At 38.6% G+C, this 18,344-nt stretch overlaps 1 protein-coding gene across 14 annotated transcripts in view; it reads right to left on the bottom strand.

Annotated features, from left to right (window-relative positions):
- NRXN3 (neurexin 3) overlaps positions 1–18,344 on the bottom strand; it is a gene marked incomplete at its 5' end in the record, with an annotated part of 1,519,183 nt that overhangs the window by 967,939 nt on the left and 532,900 nt on the right. For 10 of the 14 annotated variants that reach the window (XM_081291921.1, XM_081291923.1, XM_081291922.1 and 7 more), the window contains 2 exons: positions 5,893–5,919; positions 12,099–12,302. In XM_081291921.1, coding sequence (XP_081148047.1) covers positions 5,893–5,919; positions 12,099–12,302 — 231 coding nt within the window. The remainder of the gene's footprint in view (positions 1–5,892; positions 5,920–12,098; positions 12,303–18,344) is intronic. The other 4 variants (XM_081291910.1, XM_081291920.1, XM_081291912.1 and 1 more) reach the window with 1 other exon arrangement.

The raw sequence follows: 18,344 nt of genomic DNA, 5'->3' as shown, positions 1-18,344 counted from the left end.
AGAAATCATACAAGATTCGTATAGGATATTGCCACTTTTCTACAATATCCTTGATTATTAATTTAGGAACTGCTTCTTTAGTAAATTTCTATTAAAATATTTCTGGATAAGGAATCACCAACATTTTGAATAGCAATGGTCCCCCTACATCTACCTGAGGAAGGAAAGGATGGAAGGAAAGGATATTGAGTGATAATGAGCTGTCATTAGACTATGTGACAGCAACATTTTAAAGAGCCTTATTTGTTAGCAAATGAATAAAAAGCTTAATAATATTTTACAAGGGTGAGGAAAAACAATCACTCATATTGTTGGTAGTAGTATAAATTTATACAACCTCTTTGTAGTGCAACTTGGCAATATCTTTTAATATTTATAATATACTTTCTTTGGACCTAGCAATTCCACTTACAGGGATTTATCCAATAGATCTTCCTGTATATATGTGCAAAGACCTAATGAACAAAAAGATACATTTTTCTAACTTTTTATAGCATTTTGTAAAAAGGTGAAAATTTAAATATACATCAATGGGGTGCTTATTTATTAAAATCTATTGCCACAAAATGGAATATTATGTAATATTCTTTCATGGAATATTCCCTAAGACAGTTGAAGTGGAAAAAAAAGTGGAGGGGTTTGTTAATATTTATGTCAAGAAGGAGGAGCAGAAGAACATGATTATAAATATATGTTACATACTTTGAATCTATCTGTAGAATTATGCAAGAAAAACTGGTAATTTTTGTGGCCTCTCAAAAAGGGTGTTGCAGTACTAGCATTAAGAGCAGGTGGTAGAAATTTTACTACTTTGTCTTTTGTTCTGTATACAACTTTTACCTATTTAAAAATAAAACCAACTGAAATTAATATTTATTAATAACCTACATCAGGCTTTGAGAAAAGTTGGAGGATAATCATCCAGTGTGAAGATGGAAATTTTAAAGAGTGATGCTCATAATTTGACAGACAGATGACGCACTATTATGCATAGGATTATTTTGTTTTGTGATTTCCCATCTCCACTAAAACTAAAAAGATAAGTGTCTGAGTCTTGGAATGGATAGCAATGGAGGTCTACAATTTCCTTCCAGGAAGACTCTCAAGAGTGAAAAAATTAGGCTTTTAGGTTGGTTTGCAGCAAGTATTTCTGAGTTAAAGGGATAAACTCAAGAATTGAGCTCTGAGAGTCTCAGATAAAGCAAGCCTAAAGATGAAATCACATGTTCTGATAATGTAGCGAGGTTAGAGAGAGAAAAAGAAAGAGAAGAAACCCCAAAGTCTGGTATAGTAAATTGGAGCTCATGATGATACGCCTAAATAAAGCTAGAGTCACACACACAGCACTGACTTTGCCAAAACACTGGAGACAGTCTGCCCAAAACCTATAGGCAGAGGTAAAAGACAGGAATGAGGCAAGCAGGGGCAAGAGGAGGAATGCCCAAGCCCCTCCAGCAGCCTCAGAGATACATGGAGACATCAAATCTTGTCTTACCTACATCTCTGAGGTGGTCCCTCTATGATGATGCAAAGCTATCAGAATTTATGCAAAGTAGATGGAATCACCAAAGTCTTCTCTGACACAATCAGCTCCACCATGGCACCTGAATATCTTAAGGTCTGTATGTTTTTAATGGCATTCTATTTCTTTTCCCATTCATGTCTAAGAAGGAAAAAGGATCCTTGTTGCAGAATGATCAGTTAGACTTCAGGGTCAAAGGGATTGGTGTGAGGGGTGGGGTTTGTACATATCCCTAAATAATAAAGCATATGCGTTCACTCCCTTTTTAGGGACATTAAGAAAATGTCCATATTATGGAGGAGTTAACCTTTGAGAGAAGGAAGAGTTGACAAAAAGAGTGGGAAAATTGGTACTCATTAATGTAGGTTTACTCTATTTATTCACACAATAGCCACATTGAGTTAATATGAGCTTATTACATTTACTCATTCATTCATTTATTCATACTGTACATGACTTGACACATATGAAGGGACTGGGGATAGTCACAGGGCAGGGTCACAATCAGACAAGGTTAAAGCAAACCATTGTCCATGCTTCCATTTCAGCAAACACCTGAGATCAACACAGACAGCTTTACCTGTTTCCAGTACTGCACGCCTCAGAGGTTACTGTCAGCCTCCTGTGACTGGAACCATGGGAAGAGGTGATTTCCTCCAGGAAATTCTCTAGAAAGCGTCCCTGTTTTTGTTAGCAGAGTTCCAGGTCAACCTGGAGTTCAGTCTACCCTGATGGCTGCCAAATCTTGGTCTTTTGCATTTTAAAGATAAACTCTAAGCTAAAACCTTTTTTATTAAATATATTTAAGTACAGTCTTGCCAGCAATGTCCTCCATTCAAACAAAGACCTTGCTTTGCCCACACTCTGATAGGTTTGATGATAGGAGCAAAGGAGGAATTCATGGTGTGTGATTCTTAAAGAATTTGGAAAGTAAGAAAAGGAAGATTTAGAGTGAGTAATGATAAATATGCCTCAAAACTGCTCTGTGCTATGGCCAGTTGTTTTTTTCCCTATCTTAGGAGATCAGTTTTCTTTCTCATGCTCTTCTCTCCATTAAATACTGTCCCTAATCCCTTGGAAGCAGCCATTTCCCAGAATAACACTGTGGTAGATGAACAGAAAAAAAGTAATTGATGTCATTCATTATTTTATCAGAGTTATTTTTCAAAGGACAGGTATCCTAAAATAGAGTTACTGAAAAGTTTACAAACTTACATTTAGACTTCACTTGGGCTTAATTCAGTATGTCCCTCCAAAGAGTGGGGGTAAAGCTATGTTTTAAAATGTGAGCAATGCACACTCTGATTTCTGTTGAAATGACAGCAGGAGACAAGGTCGAAGGGTGAGAAGAAAGCCCCTCCCTCTCAAATCCAGGCTGCAAATCCATCTTATTTCCTCTATACTCACAGATAACAATCTGGTAAGTGTCCCTATTACGGAGACATCTGAGTTTGTGCTACATAGACTGAGCTATGGATTCTAAGAGTCAATGAGAAGAGGGATTTAGAAGTTCTAATCACTTCTACCCATTTTCTCTGTTAATTTAGTCTTCTCAAAATATTCCACCCAAGTGACAGTAATGCCAGCAATGGAATAGACAAGATAAGCAATTAAAAGGAAATGTCTTTGAAATTTTCCTTTTTTTTTTAACCTTAAAGAGCCATGCTTGTTTGCATTCTGATGCATAATATATTAGTTTGGTTTCAATTTAAGGTTTTATTCCAAGTCAACAATTAAAATTGACTTCAGGAAATATGTATCACATCTATTTCATGACTCCACATAACCTTGGATACATTTTGATATATTTATGCACTAAAGGTCTTTGATCAGTTTGAAGGACTGAAATTGGTTTTTTCCCCTTCCTCTAATCAACCACTGTCCAGCCAGTGGAGACTATACCACTTCTCTGATGCTCTCAACAGAATTAACTATCTTACCACGTTAAATGTTTCTCACGAGATTTTTTTTTTGTTTTTAAATGTGATTTCCAACATCTAATCTTGACTATCTACCCTGCATTCAAATCCAGTACAATCTGAACTGTGGTCAAGTTCAGCTAACATATCTGTGCTGGCATATTTTCTTCTCAACGCTGTCTATAAAATATTGTGTCAGGTTCAGGAAACCTGCTGTCATCTGTGTCACCATCTCCCCAGGAGTGGGAATCCTGAAACTTATCTTTGATGACTTTCCATGGCTGATCACATAGAGAGTGTGGAAGTGACTCTATAAGGAAGTGTGGGTGGCACAGCAAAAGCAAGTCCTGTCATCTGATCAAATCACCCCTGGGTCCTCTGTTCTCCAAGTCAGTCTCTGAAGCCAGAGAGGCTGCACTGGGACTGTCCACCTTCATCTCAGCTTGACTCTGGTTTCCTTTTGAAACCCAGTATAAAAGGAGTGGATAAAGCTTTCCACAGAGATGCTATACAAATATATATATATATATATATATTTTTTTTTTTTTTAAAGAAGCTAGGCACAAATGACTATGTTTATATGAACTACCCACAAAAGGCCAATTTATAAAAATAAACCAAACCAGTAGTTGACTAGGGCTAGGAGCAGGGACTAACTACAAATGAGCACAACAGAAAATCAGAGGGGTGAGGGTGACGTTCTAACACAACTGTGGTTATGTTTGGACAACTCTGTACGTGGTAGGCTTATGACGGGTGAATTCTGTGGTATAAAAACTGTACCTCAAAGCTTCCAAAAAACAAAACAAAATCCTCCAAAAATAGAAAACTCAGACTTTGCAGAGAAAGTATGTTTCAGTTAGGCTTTTAATGATCTAATTATCATGAGAAATTTCAGGCTAATTAGAAATATTTAAACACAGCAAAATAAGACAATGCCGAAAATAACCACAAGTAATGCCAACACATGCACTCTAGGAAAGGTTGCTTATACAGATTTTGAAAATTTTTTCTTTTTCTTTTGTTAATTTATATGGAACATTTGCCCATAAAATAGAATTGGGCTTTCATAGTTTGTCATTCTGATAACAGATCTTCTACCAAAAAAATAACTTTGAACTAGCACCTGTGAAAGCTCTAATAGGAATCAACAAGGTAAATGAAATATAGGAGTTGGAATATTTTCTCTTTTTTTCTCTCTCTACTTTTTTTCCTCCAAAAGGACCACAGCAAAGAAAGAACAACAACAAAAAGATGAGCTAATACTGAGAATTCTGTGCACTATATGTCCACTTAAGATGATTTGTCTCTTCCTATGCACAATGAGACTATATTTCCCAGCTTCCTTTACAACAAATGAGAATATAATGGACAGAAGGATGTATGTCACTTGTGGGCAAAGCACTTACTCACATTGCATAGCTACCCAGGCTCTCTCTTTCCTATGGATTCAGCAGGGAATAAAAATCTCCAAGGTGGTGGACCCACCTCATGGAAGGATCCTGAATCCCTGAGTCACTTTTGAAGGAATCTATTTGTTAGAGTGTTACAGCTGGCATGAGACTGCCTTAACAACTCCCTAACTGCTCTAACTTTCTGTCTTTTGTTGAGACATTGGGATTTTGTGGTTGCTTGTTGGAGCAGTGAGTAGTAATGAGCCTGACTGCTACACGCTAACACTCAAGCATGTTCTTTACTTTTCTCCTTGCCTGGTCTAGGCCTGTTTTTCCCTCATTCCTCTTTCCTGTTTATCTTCCTCTTCCCCTTTCTCATCAACTCTGGTTAACATTCATTTCTGGGCAGAGGAAGAAATAACATGAATAGTTTTCAGACTACATCTTACAGGAGCCTTCTTCAAGAACCAGGACATCTGGATGGCAGTCAGCAATTCCTCCTTATTAGTAGAGCAAGTCTCAAGCCTTTGGTTCAAATATCACACCAAGGGCAGCTGTTTTGCCCACCCACATAAGAAACCCCAGGTAGCCCCATATGTCAGGAAGGAGATGTCAGAGTTGGCAGCCACTTCTGGGTCATGAGCTCTGCTTTTATCACCTGAAGTTTTTGGTAGTGGAGAAGTGCATGTTGGTTGCTCTAAGACTTTCTGTTCACCCCAGGGGGTTATTTCCCAGAGACAACACATTACCATTTCAAGTCATTTTCCAGTCATTTCATTATCCATGGGCCCTTTTCTCCTTTTTCTGCATGTAGATCAAATGCAAGAAAAGAAGAGAGGACCTACCCCGATTCAGAAACCACATCCCAGTCATACTCAGCCCTTACCATCAACCCAGCCCTCCATCTTGTCAATCCCAGTTCCCCCCAACTCCATTGTCAAAAAATAAAATAATTCAAAGAAAAAACAGCTCATAAAATAGTAAACAAAATAAAGTCAGTTTTTTTTCTATTTTTTTTTTTTTTAAAGAACAAAATGAAACTTGAGGGAAAACTTACTGGAGTTACAGTTTATCCTGATACAGTCTAGATGGGGAAAAATAAATGAAAGATGAAATTGCATCCTTCAAGGTAACAGCTGCAGACATCCAAAAACAATCAGTCCACCCTTCCGGGGACAGACACACGCAAGAAATGTGGCCATTTTATATATACACAGTATGTACAAGTTTAAGGGTGGGTGTATATGTACAGTATATTATTTAGTAAAGTTGGATACATATATATATACACACACACACATATATATATATATACACATATGTATAGAGATATATACTGGTATACATATATATCCACAATAGACACCAAGCATGTTTATTTTTTTCCAAAAGCCTACTCATTTATAGAAATTATTCCAAACCTGTACTTTGAAATATTAATTTGTTAAACTTGGAAAATTAGGCAAAATTTCCCCCACCAAATGCAGATTATATTCTATTTCCCCCTACAATTTACATTCTTAAAATTTAACTTTAGAAGTAGCATGAATGCCATTTTGATTATTCCTGTTCCAAAGAGACATCTCATCAGTCTGACACATTGTATCGTTTTTTAAAAAATCAGTCCTTGAATTTTCTCAGTGCAGTATTTAACCCTTTCTCTTTATCTAAAAACAAATGCCCTCCACCCTCTCCTTAGGTCCCGAATGCTACAGAAATTTGTAAAGGCAGACTTGCCATCACCCTTAGAGGCAAGGAAAGGGTTAACACCACCTGGTCATGTCCTGTCATAAAATGGCCACTTGCAAACAGCTAACCGCACAAACACCCATCCCAGATTTTAGAGAGGTGGGGTCATTGGGTACAGGGCAAGAGGAGTTGTAGGATATTGTCATAATCAATTTGGCTTTTCTGATCACTGCTGCTTCAAAGGCTTCCAGACCAACCCACTCACAAAGCCCATCTCTGTCTTCCGGCCTGAATGCCCAGGCGAAATCAGAGGCCTTCAGCATTCAGGGGGAAGGCAGGGCAGGCTTGTGTGGAGGAGGTCCTGGGCACCTTTGACATCCTGCCTATTTCACTCTCTGCATCTTGAAGAGAGAAAATTCTTTAGTTTTGTTTTTTGTTTTTTGTTTTTTTTAATGGGAAAGAAAGGGGAAAAAAAGTCAAATTGTCCTGATAACCAGAAAGGAATTGCGTGCCAAGTGATCAGAGTGTTCATCATTTTATTAATCTCTACTTAAGAATCACAGGCACACTCACTCCATAAAAATTCCTGAGTAGAGTCAGTGGGTAATGGTAGGGGCTCGGGCAGAAATGGCTGGAGAAATAGCTCGTTGCCAGGTAACAGCTGTCAGACTGGATGGAAGTTTGGTTTATGCTGTTGGAAATTTCAGTGATAATTTGTGTGAAGCCAAACATTAAAAGGTAGAAATTAAATGATAGGAAAAAAGGCAGAATGGTACAGGGAAAAGGACCTTTGCCAACTGTGCTCTCCTGCTGGTGAAGGTTGACTCAGTACATTTTAGAGGAGTTATGGAGGGTAATGCCACCATGTAAATGTCACAAAGGAACCTGTTCTAATCAAGCATGTGAAAATGGAAGCAGTGGCCTCCAGCAGGGAAGAGTGGAAACCAGGTGAAAATCCAGAGAGGAACAATTCACAATACCCAGTCATTCTGAGGGAGGAGGCGGGGAGCTTATCTGTTCCCCAGAAGAACATCTCTTGAGAAAAATCTGGGTTTGGTTTCGTGCGGTTAGGTTTGTCATGTGTCGTCAACCGCAACAGAAAAGTGGGAGCAAACAGCCCTGGAGCAACTGGTACGATCACCAGACAGAGGAGGCCATGCCCCTGAGGGGACCAGGGAAAGGGAGGGCAGGCATGGGGAGCAGGTGGGACTTCAGCTATCGGCTGCACCTACCATCACCCAAAGCTGGAGCAAGGCCCCTCTCTAGAGTAGTGAAGAGGGAGAGGAAATCCATGACTGGGGCATGCTCAGGAGAGAGGAGCCAAGGAGCGGGCCCCAAGTCACAAATCTAAGAAGTGGCTTTCTGCTTTGGTGTCTGTGCAGCTGCATATTTTATTGTCAGTTAAGAATATTGTCTAGGGAGAAGTGCTGGGTTAGCCTCATCCCTCTAGGTCATCCAAATGGTTTCATGACATGTGAATCACGCCTAAACCATGAGAGGACTTGGGTTTTCCGAGACAGCAGTCAATTTGTTTAAGTCAAGACAAGAATTATTTTGTTACTTAGCCTGAAGAATTAGTGGTTTGGGGAGAAAAATCTACCCTGGTCTCTTCTTCACGAGCTCTGAGGCTATGTTTGTGTTAGTGAGGATATATACTTTAATGAAAAAAAAAAAAAATGAGCTGGGAGAATTGGCCCAGGATGGCCATTTCCTTTAGATCTATCTTTGGTAGCAGCCAGACTTAACTCTACCTGAAAAAAATCCTGCCTGAGTCTTGGCATGACAGTTGAGGTGTGTGTTTATGTATACATTTAGTTTTTTGTTTGTTTGTCTGTTTGTTTTGTTGTGTATATATGCAATGTCTATTTGTTTAGTTTTTTGATGTTGTTTTATTTTAGCAAATGAAGAAAAATATCATTGTCCATATTGATGAGCTTTGGGCTGAGTGTGAAAGAGATGAATGTTTCTAAAAGTTGTATATTTTCAATAATGTATAAAACAGTAGTCAGCAAGGCTAGAGGGAGAATATCTGGAGAATTTCAATTCAGTGAACCAAACTGCCGCACACTGCCCAGAATCTCCACCATGGCAGAAGTGTTTCTGGCTCTCTGCTGAGGACCCTGAAGGCTGTACCTCCTGCAGGTTTCTTTTTTCTGTAGTGTGGCTCGATTAAATTGAGCACCGAGGGCAAAGGAGCTCTCCCTCTAGCAGGTTACAAAGGTGACCATCATGAAAGCAGTTTGAAGTCATTAAGAACATCATATCATTGATCCACAATATTGACCTGTAGGGTTTATAGATAATCCATAATGATCTAGCAGTTTAGAGGCAGGAATTATAGTCCCAGCTACCAACTTTTGGCATAAGCTTTGAAAAGTCATATATTTCTTGCTTGTTTCACATCTGTAAAAGTCAATGTAAAAACATTTTTGTGATTTATCTCACAAAATTATTAAGAGATTAAATTAAGACAAGGTCATTTAAACTTTCAACTATACTATAATAATGAAATATTGCTATTGTATTTTTTAATAATCAAGGAGAAAAATATGGTTGATCAGTAGCCAACCTCATAACTTTTAAAAACATGTTGTGTAATGCAAGATATTCTTCCTCACACCTGCTATTATCACAAATGGCTGTTTTCAGAAAATAAAGTCCTTAGAAAATCCTAGTCTCATTGGCATGTAACCAGAGGTTACATCAAAGGAACTAGGATTTTCTACCATAAACTTATATAGGTGAGCACTTTGAAATCGATAGTAATTTCATCTGTGCATGTGCTATAAAACCAAGATGTCTTAAATGCAATAAGAAAACAAAAGGATCATTTGATGCTTGGGGGATGGCTTGTGAATGCAAACTTTGCTTGGAGATGTTTTCTTCTATAATCAAGAAAAAAAAGGAAATGTAAATTTGTAGCAGGAAGAAAGAAAATGCTTATAAAGGTGTGTCCTTAGGAGACAGAATAGAGAAACCGTTGGTCAAAGCCTGATTATGAGAAGGTACATGTTCAGAAGCACAAAAAATTGAAATTTAGCTTTCTTTTTTTAAAATATTTTTTTAAATTGCCAATTGACCTTTACTTTATGTATTTATATGTGTTGCTGAGAATTGAACCCAGTGCCTTGAACATGCTAGGCAAGCACTCGACCACTGAGCCACAACCCCAGCCCTAAAATTTAGCTTTCTCATGTATGGTTTCAAATAAAGTTAAACCCAAAACAGCAGTTGTGATGAACCAGGGAAAAAGGAAAAAGGAAATCACGACTGCTTTTGGAGGACTGCTCTGCAGGGAGGGGCTATCTTTTGTCCAAGATGTTTTAACTTTGGACAAGTTAGATGGATGGTGTACTAAAAGAAGCCAAAAGGCCAAATTCTTTAAGAAAAGCACAGCTCCCAGACTTTGGTTACAGTTTAAAATAGAAAAAAAATTTGCTTCTAGGAATACACCTGGGTCTATGACTAATTCTGAGTATGCGTGTGCATGTGTGTGAGTGTGTAAGATTCTCTCTCTTCCTTCAGTGCACGTCCCCTTTTATCCCTCCCTTTGTCCTCTTTTTTCCTAAGACTTGTCACAGTTGACTTTCTAATCTCTACAAAACAACATCTAATAAGGAAAAACAAGTTGTCTGTTTAACGGCACGGGGTGCACTCCCCCAGGGTCCCACGGGGCTGATTCATCCTCATGGGCACATCCCTCTTTGACTTTGAACTAGAGGCAGAGATAAAAATTGTCTTCATCTTCTTTTTCTATAGGCTCTGTAGGAAATTTTTCTGTCTGTTTTGTTTTGTGTTTTATCCCTTCTGCTGTTTTCCAGAGTAGTAGGTGATCAAAGTTGCTGGTGGTTGGTTTTAGGTACTATATCCTTAAACTGATCTATTTAAGGTGGGGAGATGGTGTACGGAAGGGAAGATGGGAGGGACAGGGGTATGCCAGCCCCTGTAGGCTGCTCAGTACTCTCTGTTCACAAGGCTGTTTGCTATGCGGGCCGCAGGCTTTGGGCCTTTGAAGGGTTGAATACCATCTTTTGATTTACCATGGTTGATGATCAGGAAGATTGAGAACTCAAGAACACACATGAAAAGATCCAGCAGAAGAAAAAAACAAAACCTAAAATAACTGAACACATACATACACACAAACTAAAGAAAACCAAGAAACACAGTGACAACAGAAATCAATGAGGTTGGGCAAGAGAAAGGGCATAGTGTTGTAAAAGCTGCAAATGAGAAGGAAACACAAAAAAGACATAACTAAATTAAGCCACTGCTCAAAACAGTCCTCTGTTTACTAGAGATTTTAGAATTATAGTGTAGGCATTTTGCAAATATGAGGAGTTGACCTGACAGTGAATAGGACTGGTGTGGATTCAAAGTTCCACCTTCCCACCAGGCCTTCTTGAACTTGCCATGGTCTTAAATCTAGTACATTTGTCCCTCATGTCATCCCTGGACCTTTAACAAGCTGCTCCACTGAAATCTTTATAAAGGAGTTCGGTATCCAAACACATACTACACAGGCAAATAAATTCATTAGCTTGGAAAGTTTGAACCCAGTTATAACACTAACCCTGTCAGCACTGGGCATTGACTTTCTGCTGAATTGAAAGATCAGAAAAAATGATTGGTGGGTTGTTTCTTCCAAAACCCAAGGCCCCCATTCTCCACTAAAGATCCATTAAAATCCAGTAAAGAGAGTAAATAGCAGGAGAAAATGTGAGGCCATCAAAGAATTTTCATGATACTCATTCTAGGTGACTGTGGTCAAAGAATAGATCCTATCCCAAGAGAACTGAAGTCGTCATACTTTTTCAAATGTACTGTAAAATTGATATTCATTGTACAGTGGAATTTGTAGGTTACAATGTGAGGTCACAATCTTTTCCTAAAGGGCTGCTGAGAAGTGGTTAAGAGTGTTGGGAAGGAAAGTGAGGTTCATAATTAGGGGGCACATTTTCCTTCCACATGTCAGAGACTCTCAACTTTGGGAAACATATCTTCAACGAGACCAAACAAACATCTGACTTGTCTTTCTAGAAGAAAGAATCAGGAGACCTCATAATCTCTAGGGCTATCAGAATTCTTAGTCTCAATAATCTTCTGGAGCTGGACATGATGTGCTTCTCATCCTGCTGACGTCCTTAGTTCTCTTAAACCCAACCTTACATGTTGCCTCTTCTCCTGCCCCTTCTGTGCCCTTGGTGTTGACTGTTTTGAGGGGTGACCAAGGAATTGGACTTAATGGGAATATGATTGATCAAAAGATGGACCAAAGTAGCGTGTTTTACAAAAAGCTAAACGATTCCAAAAAACCAAGAACGGAAACTTAGAAAAACAAATAATCTAATAAAGAAACCACCACTGTCAGAAACCAGAAATTGACATCAAAACCTCATGCAGAAACAAGGAGAAGGTTTTTGTTGCTGTTGGGTTTTATCCTTGGTCTATTAAACAAGAGGTGAGCAGCTAACTTTCAAGAAACAAACAAAGAATTCAATCAAACCAATGAAAATCAGAAAAGAAAGGGAAGACAAGCCCAAACAGAGTAGCAGAGGGTCCTTCATACGATACCTAAGTTAACCATGAGCTTGACGCGACCCCCATCGAGCTCCAGGCGCAGCGTGTCAGCAGAGTCCCTGGAGGTAGTAGCCACCAGGAGCCCGTAGGCTCGCTGGGACATGAAGCGGAAGGACACATCCTCAGCCTCAGTATGCATGACCATGGGCATGATGATCTTCATGTACATGCTGCCGTCGTAGCTCAGGATGGATGCCTCTGCCAAAGAAGAATGGAGAAGGTTGTTAGCTTGAAGGATGCTACAGTCTCACATACCCCTTTGCATCCAGGCTGAGTAGAGAGGGCACCAAATTTGTAGCCAGGGGAAAAGTATTTGATCAACTTCTTTTGTTGCTACCTTTTAACTGTGTGACCTTGGGCAGAACACCTAAACTCTGAGGCTCTATTTCCTCATCTGAAAAGTGCATATGACAGTACGGGTACCTGCCCTAGGATGCTCACAGACTTGCCAAGAGTACCAAATTAAACACTGGATGTGAAGGTATTTTGCAAAAGGGAAAATGCACCCACAAATAGTAGTAATTGTAATGGTGGATGTTCTAGATGAAACACAGATCTAAAAAGCAAAACTGAATCCCTGTAACTATTTTTACCGAGAGTAGGAGGAGAGCAGACATTTATAACCACTTGAGCAAGCAGGTATTGGCCATAGAGCTTCTAGAAGGAGGAATAGGCAACAGCATCAGGCTAGTGCCTAGACCATCCCTCATGGCCAGGCACTGTGAGAGGTGCTCAGACCATTCAAAGAAGATTGAGAGAGCTAGACCTAGAGCAACAACAATAAAAAGTTAATGGCACCCATCAGAAACTCATTTTGCTTGTGTTCAAACAGAACTTCTATAAGGAAGAAAGGAAACACTTATATTTGATGCATCCTTCAGTACTAGCATGTTGTTTAGAAGACCTCAACCTCCACCCCTATACGACATCTCAATGCTACAGTGTGGGTCTATTGTTACTGTTTTCAAACAAGAAAACCAAGACTCTTAGAAGGATATGTTATTGTTCCAAAATCACATGACGTGGATTATGACACAACATACCCGATATCAATTCTATTTTATAACCCATGATACTAAACGTGTAAAATTAAAATTTAATCATGCAATCAGCAAATATTTTCAGAGAACCAGGAAGCAACTATCATTTGCATTCACATGAAGCCAGCTTGTCACTGGGCTCAGCACCTGGCACTAGGTTCTTTATTAAATATTTGCTGTCAGATAATTGCTACTTGCATGTGTTGTGTTAAAAACACAGGTGAAACAAAGTCCTTGCTCTAAACGTAGACATATCATGTACAAATAACTTTATGAACATAAAAAATAGTTAAATGACAGAGGAAAGGTATAAAATGATGGTGATGGCATTCAGAGGAGAGTTTGAGCAAGTCTTGGGAGATGGGTGGCATTTGTGATGAAAGAAATAAGGGCATCACATTTGACAGCACATACTAGAGAGCACGTCTACAGACATAAAAGAAAGAAAGAAGGGGATTCTAAATAATTACCAACAATTCAATTTAACGCAAACTTAAGGAATATATTTGGAGAAGTAGAGTTGGCCTTCTATATACATAGATTATACATCTATGGATTCAATCAACCTTGGGTTGAAAATATTTGTAAAAATTATATGTGTATGGGCTGGGGATGTGGCTCAAGTGGTAGTGCGCTGGCCTGTCACACGTGCGGCCCGGGTTCAATCCTCAGCACCACATACAAACAAAGATGTTGTGTCCGCCGAAAACTAAAAAATAAAGATTAAAAACTCTCTCTCTCTCTCTCTCTTTAAAAAAAAATTATATGTGTACTTAGCATGTACAGACTTTTTCTTGTTATTATTTCTTAAACAATATAATAACTACACAGAATTTACAGTATAAATGGGAATATAAGCAATTGTGTGTACAGGAGAATATGTATGGTTATATGCAAGCACTCCATCATTTTATATAAATACTTGAGTATCCGTGGATTTTGGTGTCCACTAGGGTTCTAGAGCCAATCTGCCATGGATACAGAGGAGAAATCATCTGTGACAGTAGTTACAGAGGTCATTTGAGATTGAATAAAATCAATGTGCTTTGGTGGACCCTGGAAAGTAAGAGAGTAAGAAATTTTGAGAAGATACTATGATTTCATTCATTTGTACGGTGGGTCAGGCACTCAGGTGTTGAGGACATAACAATGAAAAACAGAAACAAATACTCCTGACTGAAAGTACAGAAGAAATTAAAACAGGGAGAGACAGGAGGCAGATAGACCACATGAGGATCCTAAAACAGCCTGTGCCATCACCCCACCGCACCCCGCCCTACTTACACAACACACAAAAGGTCCTGAAAAGTAATGTAAAGGCACCTGCTCAAATTCCTGGAAAGCAATCATCTCTCAGGTGAAACCCAGGTCATGCTAATAGATGTGCATCACAGTTTACAAACTCTAAGAGAATCACAGATAAAAGTTGCAGGCATCATCACAATAAAAGGCATATCATGAAGATCTGTTCTTAGATGGGAAACATAATCTAAATTTAATACATGCTCCAGATGTGAAAGAAACACGTTTGCTTAGTGGAAGAGCAGAATCAAAATAAGGTTAAAGATGGTAGCTAACATTTATTGAACTCCTGCTGTTTTCTTGGTGCTTTCTAGAACTTAACATGCATTAAGAAGTCACTTAGTCTGAGGGGGTTTTCAAGATGACAGAATAGAGGCAGTTGTGTTCCTGGCTACTCTGTGACGTGAAACCAAGAAAGCAGACAGGCAGCTTCTCCACAGGTGGGTGAACAAAAACAAGAAGTGTGTGTGTGTAGAGGGGACTTTAGTGGAATTTAAAACTGGAGTTTAAAGCATACCAGAGCCACAGGAGGTTGGATATATTAAAAATAACGAAAAAGTCCCCAGCAGCACAGCTGCTACTGCAGCCGGGCCAAAGGCACCAGCCAGAGTGGTCCCTCCATGAACATAGTAGAGGGATAAGGGAATTAAAGGAACCTTAATTTGGGGGAGGCCTGAGGCCTGGGTATGGAGTATTTAAAGACTAAGAATATTGCCTAACAAACCTGAAAGGCATGCTGCATGCCATCCTTGTGCAGGGAATGAAGCTGCCATGTCTCCAGGCAGTATGGGGAGGACAAAGGAAGGAACCATTTTGCAGCCACAGTATGGGGCCAGCAGGTAAAGGAGCCAATTCCTGGCAAACCTGAGCTTGGCCCAAAATATAGGCCCAATAAACACACAATGCACAACAGAGTGTGCTTAAGTGACCAGGAGAAAATCAAACATGGACAGAGGTTTACACAGGGGACAACTGGTCACAGAAACCTGACTCTATTCCTCCCCTTCCAACCCAGCCTGCTTGTATGACCTGCTGCTGTCTTCCATGGATACCAGAGTAGAAGAAGTGAAAGAGAATGAGTTTAGAATGTATGTCATTAAACTGATCTGCAAAGTAAAGTATAAGGAATGAAATCAGAAAGAAAATACAGAAAGCTAAAGATCACTTCAATATAGAGGCAGAGATTCTGAAAAAAATAATAAAAAAACAAGTAGAAATCCTTTAACTGAATAAAATAATAAACCAAATTAAAAATTCAACAGAAAGCATCACCAACAGACTAAACCATTTGGAAGACAGAACCTCAGGCACTGAAGATAAAATATATAATCTTGAAAATAGAGTTGACTATGGAGAGAAGATGTTAAGAAACCATGAACAGAACTTCCAAGAATTATGGGATAATGTAAAATGACCAAATTTAAGATTTATTGGGATAGATGAAGACATGGAAATACAAATCAAAGGAATGCACATTCTTTTCAATGAAATAATATCAGAAAATTCACCAACTCTAAAGACTGAAATGGAAAATCAAATACAAGAAGCAAATAGGACCACAAATGGACAAAATTACAACAGATCCACACCAAGTTACATTATAATGAAAATGCCTAGTATACAGAAAATCTTGAAGACATCAGCAAATTTCTGGAGATATATGACCTACCCAAACTGAATCAGGAGGACATACAATTTAAACAAATCAATTTCAAACAATGAAATAGAAGACACCATCAAAAGCCTACAAATTAAGAAAATCCAGGACTAGAAGAGAAATTCTCAAATTCTACTAGACCTTCAAAGAATTAGCACTAATTCTTTTCAAATTATTCCATGATAAAAAAAGAAGGAACCCTTCCAAACTCATTCTAAGAAGTTAGTATCACCCTAATATCAAAACCAAAGAAAGACACTTCAAGGAAAGAAAACTTCAAACTAATATCCCTGATAAACATAGATGCAAAAATTCTCAATAAAATTCTGGCAAATTGCGTACAAAAACATATTTAAAATCTTGCCAATGTCTTGGCTTGGCACAGAATCACGAGCCACCACACAGCTTTGTAGATTCAAACAGCAATCTTTATTCCCGAACTCACACCGGCCTCTACACACGTTCTGGGGCAATCCCAGTTCTCCTCCGCCCAATTCACCTACTCCACGAGGCTTTTTTCCAATCTCCTTTGAATCTCAGGAGAACTCAACGGGAACAAGCAGCAGGAACACCCTAATCCCGGCAGCAATAATCTTCAACCTCCAACTTCCCTAAAACCCCTATTGTCTTAAACCGGGAACGCCCTAAACCCAAGGACCGGGATACTTCCTCAAACCTGATCAGCTCTGAACCCGGATCCGCCTTCCTTGAGCAAGGTCACCTTACATGCAATGTCAACAGCGAAATCCATTTAACATGGGGTACGCTAGCAAAGAAATTTCGATGCATCATTTCTACTTGGCAATGGCCCTCAGCAAAATCTCACCACAGTCAAGTGGTGTTCACCCCAGGGATGCAAGTTTGGTTCAACATACAGAAATCAATAAACATAATTCATCACATCAATAGACTTAAAGACAAGAATCATATGATCATCTCAATAGGTGCATAAAAAGCATCTGACAAAATATGGCACCACTTCATGTTCAAAACAATAGAAAAACTAGGGATAGTATAAACATACCTCCACATATTAAAAGATATATATGCTAAACCCAAGGCCAGTATCATTCTAAATGGAGAAAAATGGAAAATATTCCCTCCAAGAACTGGAATAAGATAAGGATGCCCTCTTTCACCACTTTTTTCAACATTGTCCTTGAAAATTTAGCCAGAGCAACTAGAGAGAAGAAAGAAATTAAAGGGATAGGAGTAGGAAAAGAAAGACTCAAACTATCACTATTTGCTAATGACAAGATTCTAAATTGAGAAGATTAAAAAAATCCACCAAAAAACTTCCAGAACAAATAAATGAGTTCAGCAAAGTAGCAGCATATAAAATTAACACTCATAAACCCAATGTGTTTCTATACATCAGTGATGAATCCACCAAAATAGAAAATAGGAAAACTACCCTATTCACAATAGACTTAAAAAAATGGGAAATCAATCTAATAAAAGAGGCAAAAGACCTCTACAATAAAAATTACAGAAAACTAAAGAAAGAAATTGAAGAAGACCTTAGAAGATGGAAAGATCTCCCATGCTCTTGGATAGGCAGAATTAACAGTGTCAAAATGGTTATACTATGAAAAGCATTATACAGATTTAATGGAATTTCTATTAAAATTCCAATAACATTGTTCATAGAAATAGAAAAAGCAATCATGAAATTCATTTGGAAAAATAAGAGACTCAGAATATTCAAAGCAATCCTTAATAAGAAAAGTCAAGCAGGAGGCATCACAACACCAGACCTTAAATTATACTACAGAGATGCAGTAACACAAATGTCATGGGATTGGCACGGAAACAGATACATAGACCAATGGTAGAAAATAGAAGACACAGAGACAAACCCATATAAATACAGTTATCTCATATTAGACAAAGGCAACAAAAACAGGCATTAGCAAAAATATAGCCTCTTCATCAAATCATGTGGGGAAAACTGGAAATCTATAGGTAGCAAAATGAAATTCAACCCTTAGCTCTCACCCTACACAAAACTCAACCCAATGTGGATCAAAGACTTAGGCACTAAAACAGACACCCTGTGCCTAATAGAGGAAAAAGTAGGCCCAAATCTTAACCATGTTGGCTTAGGAACTGACTTCCTTAATAAGACTCCTAAAGTGCAAGAAATAAAATCAAGAATCAATTTTAAATGGGATGGAATCAAACTAAAAAGCTTCTTCTTAGTAAAAGGAACAATCAATAATGTGAAGAGAGAGGTTATAG

This window comes from Spermophilus citellus (genome assembly GCF_964194105.1).
Source record: "Spermophilus citellus genome assembly, chromosome: 4".
Taxonomy (NCBI): domain Eukaryota; kingdom Metazoa; phylum Chordata; class Mammalia; order Rodentia; family Sciuridae; genus Spermophilus; species Spermophilus citellus.
Note: the sequence above shows the minus strand (reverse complement) of the source record. Positions and strands in the feature narration are given on the sequence as shown.